This window comes from Staurois parvus, unplaced genomic scaffold (genome assembly GCF_062004578.1).
Source record: "Staurois parvus isolate SC_StPar_1 unplaced genomic scaffold, SC_StPar_1.0 ptg001134l, whole genome shotgun sequence".
Classification (NCBI taxonomy): domain Eukaryota; kingdom Metazoa; phylum Chordata; class Amphibia; order Anura; family Ranidae; genus Staurois; species Staurois parvus.
In genome coordinates this window covers 27724-40000 of record NW_028318930.1, presented here as the reverse complement: position 1 = coordinate 40000, position 12277 = coordinate 27724, and the positions used below count along the sequence as shown (strand labels likewise).

The 12277-nt window shown below is 39.7% G+C and overlaps 1 protein-coding gene across 1 annotated transcript in view; it reads left to right on the top strand.

Annotated features, from left to right (window-relative positions):
• The window catches only part of HEATR6 (HEAT repeat containing 6), a 67891-nt gene that overhangs the window by 30684 nt on the left and 24930 nt on the right, over nt 1-12277 (top strand). The window contains exons 8-10 of the mRNA XM_089659212.1: nt 493-776; nt 10620-10797; nt 11522-11728. Of these exons, the coding sequence (XP_089515338.1) occupies nt 493-776; nt 10620-10797; nt 11522-11728 (669 nt within the window). The remainder of the gene's footprint in view (nt 1-492; nt 777-10619; nt 10798-11521; nt 11729-12277) is intronic.

Here is a 12277-nt window from a genome sequence, read left to right as displayed (position 1 = left end):
CCTTTCCAATGCAGCTGAAAATGTCCGATGTGTGCCTGTTTTTTTTTCTATTTGCATTTACTTATTGAACATATTATAGTGGTACTTTGTGTATTTTCTGTTCATGTTTTAGGTATATTTTTATTGAGACTAACCAGAAGCACTGCTAGTGTTTTTCCACGTGTCATTATTATATAAAATCTGTTGGTTGTTGTAACCACTAATTGATACAGGTGTTGAACATTTCTGGTTTGAATAAGATTTAATAAATGAACGATACAAACATATAACAGGTAGTGCTCATCTTCTTTGATTTCTTGTACATATATCTTTAATACAAATATGAATAGGTATGTACAAAGATGATCAAAAACACATTGGATATCCAGTAGCAACATGAATTTGCAGCTCTTGCCCCTTTTGTAAATTGTGGAGAAAAGAGAAAAGAACTACATCATTACAAAAACCTGAATTGTAATTTTTTTTTTTTTTTTTTTTTTAAATTTCATGCAGAACAAAAAGAAGAAATCCAGGGCTAAACAGAAAAAAGGCCAACAGGAGAGTGAGAAGAAAGATGGAACAGAAAGTGATTCAGGGGATGGACTCACTGCTGCTGTTGACAAATTGAAACTGTGTTCAGCAGGTGCAAACTACAATCCCTATTTAACTTCTCAGAAATCACCAATGAAAAATACTGGAAAGGATCCACCGCACTCACCATCTTCAAGATTTAAAAAAATGAGCAGCAGTGATTCTGAATTTTCAGATGCCGAAGGTGGCTTACAAAGTAAAATAAGGTCAGATTTTTATCATTTGTTTGTTTTTAGTGTGTGTGTGTGTGTGTGTGTGTGTGTGTGTGTGTGTGTGTGTGTGTGTGTGTGTGTGTGTGTGTGTGTGTGTGTGTGTGTGTGTGTATTGTCTAACTGCTCACAGTTTATTTGCACGTTATGGCACATTTACTACAAGAGTGCCCTCCCCCAGTGCTGTTCACTTCAGCATGTCAGTCATTGCTCCATCAGCCATCTTCTCCACTTCTGACCATATTTTTATTGCTGTCTGTGCCTTCCTGTCCTAAAGACAGCCACTCCCTAACATTTCTTGTACAGGTGCCATAGCGACATTGGCGGGGGAAGATCCTCAGTAAAGTCACAGACAGCAACAGAATCTGTCAGAAATGTTAATTCTATCAAAAGAATAAACTAAAAATGAAAGTCATCAGCTAAGTGCAATAACGTAGTAACTGTTTATTACATAAAACCAAATACCAGTGTACTCGCAACAGTACACAATCAAATGCATGTAGCAGATCCAGTTCTGTCAAAGGAAAACAGATACATCCAAGAGGGCACAGCTTCCTCATTTCAAGGGCAAATCCCTCTTCCACGGAGCTTAGCTGTGTTGGAACTAGACCTGCTGCATGCACTTGATTGTGTACTGTTGGGGGTACAATGGCATTTGGCTTTATTTAATCACTTGAGCTCCAAAAGATCTTATCCTCTTCATGATTAACACATCTTTCGCTATTCAGCACTGTGCTACTTTAACTGGAAATTGCATGGTCATGCCCCACTGTACTCTTTGCAGTTTTTTGGGGGGAAAATTAAGAAATTTTGAAAAAATTCACAATTCTTTCACCAGTGCAGTACAGCATCTTTTTTATATATATATATATATATATATGTGTGTGTGTGTGTGTATATATGTGTGTGTGTGTGTGTATATATATGTGTGTGTGTGTATATATATATAGCTCAGTGTTACCATAGAGACACTGTATTACTGGGGGGGGGGGGGAGGGGGTGATCAAGAATTTTTTTTTTACACTGTTATTGGTTATACAGTGGCAAAAATGTTCTGCTTGGGGATCAAATACTTATAAATTTAGTTGCAGTTCAGTGAGTAAGGTAACATTTGTATCACGTTTTTTTTTTTCTGGATTTTTGGTTGATGTTCTGTCTCTATCATTTTAAATACAGCTATGATAAAAATTATAGACCCTTCATTTCTTTGTAAGTGGGCAAACTTACAAAATCTGCAGGGGATCAAATAATTATTTTCCCCACTGCACAGTGAAGATCACAATGACGTACATGTACGTCGTGCATGTACGTGCCGCCCCACCACAGTATATTTACTGTGGCATGTCAGCAAGTGGTTAATAAAGAGTTACTCCATTGTTGCGCTAGGGCGGTGCGCCTTGTTTCTTTTCAGTGCTGGTTTCCCCTAAGGGCAGAAAGTCCATTACAATGTGCTGTGTGGAGTTTTCTAGTGGTGGATATCTTACCCACGTAGACAAAATTGAAGAGGAGTCTACTCTGAGCCCATACATGGATTTGTAGCCTTGAGGGCCTTTCCCTTTTTGTAGTGCTGACAATAATTTGTGTTTGTTTTTATATCCAGAGCACCCTGGGAATTCCAAAACCTGGCAAACTAGCCACTAGGGCGTGTAACAGTATATGACCCTGTTAACTTTGGTTGCTTTATGTATAAAGCTGTGCTTCAATTTTGGGGGCTCCAAAAGTACTCTGGAAAAATAATAAAGGTCTGCTAGCTCTATAGAACAGGGAACAGTTTCAGCAGTTTGAATGTTACTCCCTTCCTGCCGGCACCTCCTGGCCCTTTAAGAGTTTCAGACACCTGGGAGGGGCGTAGTTTAGGGATCATGTGACCGTCGTGACGCGTCGCCATGGCGGTCACATGATCAGGAAAGGTCCCGATCGAAAGAGCGGACCGAGACCTTTCCGTGAGTACCGCACATGTGTGTTTGGAGCGCGCAGAGCGCGCGCTCTCAGCACATATGTTTTTTGTTACCTGAACGCAAATGTGCAACCGCTCAGCGTCTAGGCCGAGACGGTGGGAGGCCGCACACATGTGTGTGCGGCCAGCGTAAAGGGGTTACCATGGGTTTGTTTTAGGACTCTGTGATCTAAATAAAGTGTAGGCATCTAGAAGTGTTTGCAAATATTTTTAGCAGCCTGACAGATGCCTTGTCAGTGCTTAATGCTGGCTGGTTCTGACAGGTAAAGCTCCAAAACTTCTGGGTGTCATTGCTTGCTGCTAAGCCCAGCACCCTTGTGCTCCTGCTTGGCCCATCACTATGATGCACTGCATCACTGATCAGTAGGAATGTGCATGAGGCAGGAAGGGATGAGCAAGCTTCAGCACTATGATGAAGTTTTGGAACCTTTCCTGTGAGAGCAGCCCGATTAGTATTTGAGAGGCTGCTGTGGGTATGTGCAGGAACCTCCTAGTACCCATTCTGTATACCTCCAGCAGTTTTTGTTTTTTTGGTTTTTTTTTTAGATGACAGGTTACCTGTATTTAATTTTCTCTTAGGCAAGCCACAGATGGTGCGATTTTTCTTTCTTGCATCCATGGGTGGTAGGAAAAAAGAGAGAAAGTACAGTGGATATAAAAAGTCTACACACCCCTGTTAAAATGTCAGGTTTCTGTGATATAAAAAATAAGACAAAGATAAATCCTTTCAGAACTTTTACTACCTTTTTATTGTGACCTATAAACTGTTCAACTTAATTGAAAAACAAACTGAAATATTTTAGGGGGGGGGAGTAAACATAAAAAACTAAAATAGTGCGCTTGCATAAGTGTTCACACCCTATTGTAAATAGGGATGTAGCTGTATTCAGAATTAAGCAATCACATTCAAAATCATGTTAAATAGGAGTCAGTACACATCTGCTATCATTTAAAGTGCCTCTGATTAACCCCAAATAAAGTTCAGCTGTTCTAGTAGGTCTTTCCTGACATCTTCTTAGTCGCATCCTACAGCAAAAGCCATGGTCTGCAGAGAGCTTCCAAAGCATCAGAGGGATCTCACTGGTAAAAGGTATCAGTCAGGAGAAGGGTACAAAAGAATTTCCAAGGCATTAGATATACCATGGAACACAGTGAAGTGGAGAAAATATGGCGCCACGGTGACATTACCAAGAACTGGACGTCCCTCCAAAATTGATTACATTTTAGAAAACTGGTCTGAGAAGCTGCCAAGAGGCCTTCAGCAACATGAAAGGAGCTGCAGGAATATCTGGCAAGCACTGACTGTGTGGTACATGTGACAACAATCTCCCGTTTTCTTCATATGTCTGGGCTATGGGGGTAGAGTGGCAAGACGGAAGCCTTTTCTTATGAATAAAAACATCCAAGCCTGGCTAAATTTTGCAAAAGTCTCCCAAAAGCATGTGGGAAAATGTTCTATGGTCTGATGAAACCAAGGTTCACGCTCGTCTCCAGGACTTCTCCAGAGCCTGTCCCATCCTCTGGACCTCCCTACCACAGTATGTCCGGTCAGCCCCCACCCTGTCTGCCTTTAGGCGATCTTTGAAAACTCACTTATTCAGGGAAGCCTACCCCATCTCCCGCAGCTATTACCTTTTCTTTCACCTCCGCCTTCCTTTAGATTGTAAGCTCCATGAGCAGAGCCCTCCTATTCCTTCTTTACTGAAATGTATTGTAATTGTACTGTCTCCCTTATATTGTAAAGTGCTGCACAAACTGTTGGCACTATATAGATCCTGTATAATAATAATAATTATAAGGTTGAACTTTTTGGCCATAATTCTAAAAGATATGTGTGGCGCAAAAACAACACTGCACATCATGCTTAGTCAAGGTAGAGGGAATTATGAACAGTTCCAAATACCAGTCAATATTGGCACAAAACCTTCAGGCTTCTGCTAGAAAGCTGAACATGAAGAGGAACTTCATCTTTCAGTAAGACAATGACCCAAAGCATACATCCAAATCAACAAAGGAATGGCTTCACCAGAAGAAGATTCAAGTTTTGGAATGGCCCAGCCAGAGACCAGACCTGAATCCAATTGAAAATCTGTGGGGTGATCTGAAGAGGGCTGTGCACAGGAGATGCCCTTGCAACCTGACAGATTTGGAGTGTTCTTGCAAGGAAGAGTGGGCAAATACTGCCAAGTCCAGATGTGCCATGCTGATAGACTCAAAAAGACTGAGTGCTGTAATAAAATGAAAAGGTGCTTCAATAAAGTATTGGTTTATGGGTGTGCACACTTATGCAACCATATTATTTTCGTTGTTTTTTTTTATTCCCCTCCCTCCACCTAAAAGATTTCAGTTTGTTGTTCAACTGAGTTGTACAGTTTATAGGTTACATTAAAGGTGGAAAAAATTCTGAAATGATTTTTCTCATTGTTTGTCTAATTTTTTTTACATTACAGAAACCTGACATTTTAACAGTGGTGTGTAGACTTTTTATATCCACTGTAGATAGATTCCCCCATCAACACAGTGTTGATGGGGGAATCTCTCCATCCCTCTCCCTCAGCGCTATATCAAGGCTCTCTGCTGACAGAACACAAGGATTGCTGCTGGCGGATATATCCACCAGCAGTAATCTCTTGCAAAAAATCCAACAGGCTTGTTGTACTCAATATCAATCAATGGATTGACTTCAGTACAACCAGCCTTCCCATAGATGGATCGTATTTCAGCTGGTTCCGGCTGAGGTTCAATCCATCTATGGCTGGCTTAAGAATTTGTTAATAAGTACTATTCAGACTCATTGTTGGTTTATATTATTAAATCAGTCAGTAATTGGTTGGACTGTAGTGGTCCTGCAAGTTTTTACCCTTTTATATGTACTGTATGTTTTACCCTGTGTATAGGTTTTATGTTTTCCAACTGATGGTACAATATATTTCTGCACGCTTTTCTTTTTCCTAACTTTTATTTTGGGTTGTTTGGTTTAGCTGCAAAGCTGTTCTAGCTATTTTAATCATCTCTTTGACCTGATGAACAGTGACTAATGGGAATCATGTTCAGCATTGAAGAGAATCATTCCATTAGTGCTCCTAATCCTTTGTTATTTTTAATTGTGCAACATCCTCGGCTGCGTGCTGTCCCGATGAATAAATATAAAACATCCTTGGCCTGGACTAAGAATGATTTAAACCTTTGCAAATGCTTGTTTTAACTAAATGCTGTAATCTGCCTTTTAGGCATTCTTTAGCATAATACAGTGGCATATTTTACAGTTCAAGGCAGTAACTGTTGCAACTCATTAGAAATATCCTTGTGTGTCCCAGTAAGTTACAGCAAAAGGGAAAAAAAATCCTTTTGTATGATAGGTGAAATACTCTGACAGGAAGCACAGGGTTGTTCTAGCCAGCAAGTGAAGATCTTTTGTTCACAAGAAAAATGCAGTAAGGCTATGGCTACAGTGGTGTTTAAATATCCTTGCTAGGAGATTTAACTACTTGTTCACTTGCCTTATGAGCAGCACACTGAAATCAAGCAGAGGTTTAATCACTAGTGTTGCCCTAAAGAAAAGCTAAGGTCCTGCACTAGCTCTGTTCACATTGGAGTGAAATTGGCCATATGCTAATAGACTTTCTAACAAACATTTGTGTTAAAATTCTCATCAGTACATTTGGGGACATTGGCATTTGCTTTTAACATTCCAAATAAGAGCAAATGGACTTTTCTGAATAAAAATTCCACATTTACTGTTAGACATTAATTCATTTGAGAGAGAATTTCTATCCTGCTCCTTCAAATTTTCTCGAGACTGATCGAAAGTAAAAGTCAGCTTGACCGTATTAAAGTGAAACTAAACCGAGCAGTGTTAGATTGAATTACTTGTTCACATATTAGGGCAGCACAGTGGCTAAATGGCTAGCACTTCCACCTGGCAGTACTAGGGTCGTTGGTTCGAATCCCAGCCACGGCACCACCTGCCTGGAGTTTGCACATTCTCCCTGTGCCTGCGTGGGTTTCCTCCGGGTACTCCGGTTTCCTCCCACACTCCAAAGACATGCTGGTAGGTTAATTTGCTCCTGTCTAAATTGTCCCTATTATGTGTATGTATGAATGTGACTTAGGGGCCTTAGATTGTACACCCCTTGAGGGTTAGGGACTGATGTGAATGTAGAATATATATGTAAAGCACTGCGTAAATTGACGGCGCTATATAAGTAACTGAAATAAATAAATATTACAAATGTATGATGCCACTGTACAACCCAAATTCCATAAAAGTTGGGACACTGTGTAAAACCTACATAAAAACAGAATGCAATGATTTGCAAATCTCAAACCCATATTTTATTCACAATCAAAAATAGAAAACATATCAAATGTTTAAATTGAGAGAATGTACCATTTATAAGAAAAAAAAAAGACTGTTTAGTTTACTTGATTAGTTGCAAAATGTTCTTCTAGCTCTTCCTTGTTAGTACGGCTTACTTTGCCAGCTTTTATTTGCCCTTTCCCAACTTTTTTGAGATGTGTTGCTGCCATCAATTTTAAAATATATATATATTTTTTTTTTAAATGGGACACTTTCTCAAATCATTTTTTGCAAATCATTGCACTCTTTATTGTAGGATTTAACATAGTCCAAACTTTTTTTGGAATTGTAGTTGTACTTTGAAAATATAAAATGCTCAGACTACTTTTTTCTGCGGCACTGTTATTGGTCATGTGATCTTTCCTTACTCTTGGCAGAGAAAGATCTGTGGGAGGAACTTAAATTACTCATGTATGCTTTACACATCAGCAGATGATGTCTGCACTATTAGTATGTGACCAGCATAACACTGATTGGAGTAGTTTAGGTCACATGACTAAAAAATAAAAAACATTAAGATGGTGTAGGTGGAGTCAAAGATGATTTAACACTAGCTTTCACTTTGTTCGTACAGCATCTGCTTTCTAGACTCTGCTTTTTATTTCACAGGTATAAGCAATTAAATTTGATATATTTGAGTGATATATAGTAAAGTGAAATTTTAGAAAAATGTATGCAGTACGTAAATGTAAGAATCACATGAACACAATGGTTCCTTATGCATTTGAATAAGGGCATTTTGCCTCTCTCAAAAAGGGATAAGCAACTGTTTTGCTAAACTAATACATAGAAACAATGTACTTTTTCCCTTACCTAGCACACCCCTGCTGGGGAGCCTTTTGGAAGTTTCTTAGTGAATCTAAACACGTGTGTGTATATATATATATATTTTTATTTTTTTTACAAGGGCATGGAGGAGGAGGGAGGGGACTCTCATTTTACGCTGTATATAAACCCATATGTGTGACTCTAGAGAGAATGAATGGCAGGGAAGGCACCTAAATACGTAATAGATGTGGTAACGGTCAAGCTATACAATCACAAAGGACAGTGACAAGGAGGGAGCGCTGGATAACAGAGTATACACCTTGTTATATAGCTAGTAATGGCATTTTTTAATAATCTTGTTTAACCACTAGCCTACAGGGCACTTATACCCCCTTCCTGCCCAGGCCAATTTCCAGCTTTCAGCGCTGTCACACTTTGAATGACAATTGCGCGGTCATGCAACACTGTACCCATATGAAATTTTTATCATTTTTTTGAGACAGATAGAGCTTTCTTTTGGTGGTATTTAATCACCTCTGGGATTTTTATTTTTTCTTAAACAAACCAAAAACCACTGAAAATTTTGAAAAAAAAAAGTTTTTTCTTAGTTTTTGTTATACAATTTTGTAAATAAGTGATTTTTCTCCTTCACTGATGTGCGTTATTGAGGCTGCAGTGATGGACACTGATAGGTGGCACTGATGAGGAGGCACTGGTAGGTTGCACTGATGGGCATTGACAGGCATCACTGATGGGCACTGAAAGGCAGCACTGATACATGGCACTGTTAGGCGGCACTGACTGGCACTGTTAGGCGGAACTGACTGGCACTGATTGGCAGCACTGATAGGTGGCACTGATTGGCATTGATAGGTGGCACAGACTGGCACTGATAGGTGACATTGAAAGGCAGCTCAGATGGGCACTGATATGTGGCATTGATGTGGCACTGATGGGCACTGGCATGTGGCACTGATTAGCACTGACAGGTGGCACTTCTGGGGCCACACTGATCATCAGGGCACACTGATCATCAGTGCCCTGATGATCAGTGTACGTGTCCCCTCCGCGGAAAGCCAATTAACGGCTCTCCTCTCCTCTCGAGCTGTCAGCGTGACAGCTCGAAAGGAGAGAAATGCCGATAACCGACATTTCCGTGTTTACATGTGATCAGCTGTGATTGGACACAGCTGATCACATGACCGAGCCGACATCTTTGACTCTTTCCGTGATCCGCTGTGTCCGAGGGACACAGCGCACCGGCGATCGCTGCGCGCTCCCTGAGCCGCGCATGCGCAGTGAGAATGGTAGGACGTCATATGACGTCCTACCAATCAGAACTAGAGAACCACCTTGTGCCCGTCGTACTATAGGGCGGGCGGAAGGTGGTTAATGACATTTTAACCATTAGAAAAGCAAACATTCCTAAAACAAAAAATATCGAACAAAATTCTTCTAGTGTTTTGACCACCTTAAGGGTCCATCTGCCAATTACTTTAAGGCTTTTACCTACAGTATGTCTTAAATTCATAATAAGCACCCATTTGCAAAAAAAGCCTTTTAGTAACAATTATTCTGATGTCTCATCCCAGAGTAAGGCAAGGCGAAGTTGAGTAGTCCATTCTCTCCAACAGTTGAGAAGGCTTAGAAAGGCAGTGTCACAAGGGAGGTATTTATTTCACTAGCTTCTATGTCTATTCTTCTTGGATAGTGCTGTACATTAAATATGTATACATTTGACATATTAAATTAAGATGTTATAAGTAAGCAGTGGTGTATATACAAAATTTTGATGGGACACACATTTTTCTTCACCTCTCCTGTCTGGTGAAATCTCTGTATCACACATTTATAATGCCTAAATACTGGTGGCTTGCACATCCCTTGTAATTTTACCTCTTTTTATGTGGATGGCTGAGGCAAGTTTTCAAATGACAAAATAACCAAAATATTTCTTCTGTCTTCTGCCATCATTTCGATAGCCACATCTCGTTCAGTGGCTCAGAAGCAGCTTTCATTGCTCCTGTCCACATGTACCGTAGGTTCACATCTCTGCGTATGCACGTGAAAATCCGTGCAGTCGCACCACCCGCACAGAGAAATGCGGACCCGTGGGTGGGTGCCATTAGTTCTAATGGCACGCTGCCTGCACTGGAAAATGCAACCGTACTGGGAACCGAGGTTCCAGTGCAGGCTGCGGTTTCCAAAGAACTGCAGGGACTTCTTCCCTGCATGTCAGGGGCACGGGAGTCAGTTCAAATGAATGGGCTCTCGTGCCCGTGCAAAAGGTGGCCCGTGTTTATGTGAACCAGGGAGTAAGCAGCAGGACTCGCATGTAAGTTTGACAGCCAGGGTATTCTGTGTCTGTGGATTCCTGCAGTGCTCGGTTTGACAGCTGAGCTTTGGCATGTATGTTTCTTTAGAGTGATATTTGAGCCCGGCTAATTACAGGCGAGATGATTTCCCAGAGTAACCTTTGGGTGCTTTGGTACAGCCTGACCTTGCTCCCCAGGGAATTAATTAGACCCCTCCCCTGCTTAGGGGCTTTAGCAGATGTGCAAGCTGTTCTAGTGCAGTCATATGTCATAAACACTTTATACTGTTAGAAAATATGATGTAATATGAATTCTAAAAATATATTATCCAGTGAAGAGAGCAGTCGATGTATATATTAAAGTGGTTGTGAAAGGCTCAACGTTTTTTACCTTCATGCATTCTATGCAGCTCCCCCATAACAGATTTTATTTTCTTAAAGGTCTTTCCAAGCTAAAGTTCGACAAGGCGCAATATCCTGCTTTTTATCTACAATAAAGTCCATTGAAAAGAAAGTTCTTTATGGCTATTGGTCAGCTTTCGTCCCTGACATACCTGGCATAGGAAGTCCACAATCTGTGTCTCTCGTGACCGTAATACTTAAAGACTATTCTCCAAAGGTATGTATCACCTTAAAATATTCAACAAACATATACAAACTTATCCAGTGGCTACATCTTGAATATTTTTTCAATATAAAACTTGTAGATGGGCATACTTTCTGTCATTAAGATATTTATATAAAGAGTAACTCCACTTTTGTTGAGAGAAAAATCTCTGGGTGATCAATATACAATTGCAGAAATTTTAACAAACTTTGTTGTAGATTTCTGTTTCTTCTCTGAAGAAAAAGCGGTTTGTTCTTCTAGGTTTTTTGGATACTGACCTGGAATGGGAGTGGCTTCTTTATTATTGATCAGCTGATGCGCTTGCAGTGCTGTGATGAGGAAAGCTGCAAGGTCAGCATGTCTTTAGATGTGAATAATCCTTTAGGAGAATCTCACAAGAAAAAGACTTTCTGTTGAAGAGGATGCCTAAAATCTGACTATTCATGTCAATTCAGGTTGCCATATTGCATTGCATTTTACAGAATATTAGAGTACTGCAAATTGAAAAGGAAAGGACATATTGTTATATTTTGATATATTTTTTCCCATGAAAGTAAAGTTACACTTTAAGTGTTGTGTACCCTCTTTAGATCAATTTTAAAGGTTTAGCACATTTTTTTTTCTGATGCATCCAAGGTCAGCCTAGTTTAATACTGATTTGCATATGTCTTTTGGCTAAATGTTATACTCGCCTTACCTTAATTTTTTTTTCCAGTAACCATTTTTCTGCTTTTAGACTCGTGCTTGTGCACTCCAAGTCCTTTCTGCCATACTGGATGGATCGAAGCAATTTCTTTCTGTTGCTGATGATGCAAGTGAATATAAACAAGCCTTTACTCCATTTTCAGTCACCATTGCCTCAAGTATTAGGGAACTGCACAGATGTCTGCTGCTAGCAATGGTTGCTGAGTCTTCAGCACAAACACTCACTCAAATAATTAAGGTCTGTATGCCTGCTTATTTAGTAGCACAGTGAAATGTGTCAAGACAAAGTGTGTATTGACTGGGAGTAAATGTGCGGACACCTAATTAGAATAGAGTTGTATATATTAGATCACAGTCTGCATCTCTACACAGAAAAGATTGTTGCTAGACTGCTTTTGTCCAAATGTTTATACAGACAAGGTTCTTTTCAGCTGAAACATTTTTAGCCAAATGTGTTAACCTACAATCAATGTAAATAATTCCAATACACAGTGTGGTATTTTTTTTATACAGCTTTTATGAAGGATTGTCTAAAAAGACTAATAAGCATCATAAACTTGTTGGATGGATTGATCAACTAGTATAATTCCGTACCTCCCAATGTTCTAAGATGGGAAATAGGGAAACCTTTTAGAACAAAGTATGTCAATGTTAAGAAAAAAATGCATCACGTATGTACAATAGAAGTACATGTTCATCATTGTTTTTTTTTTTAAAAGGTGTTTATTTTGCATTTATAAAACACAATCAATAACAGAAAAAGGCAAATAATAATAGAAACGCAAAA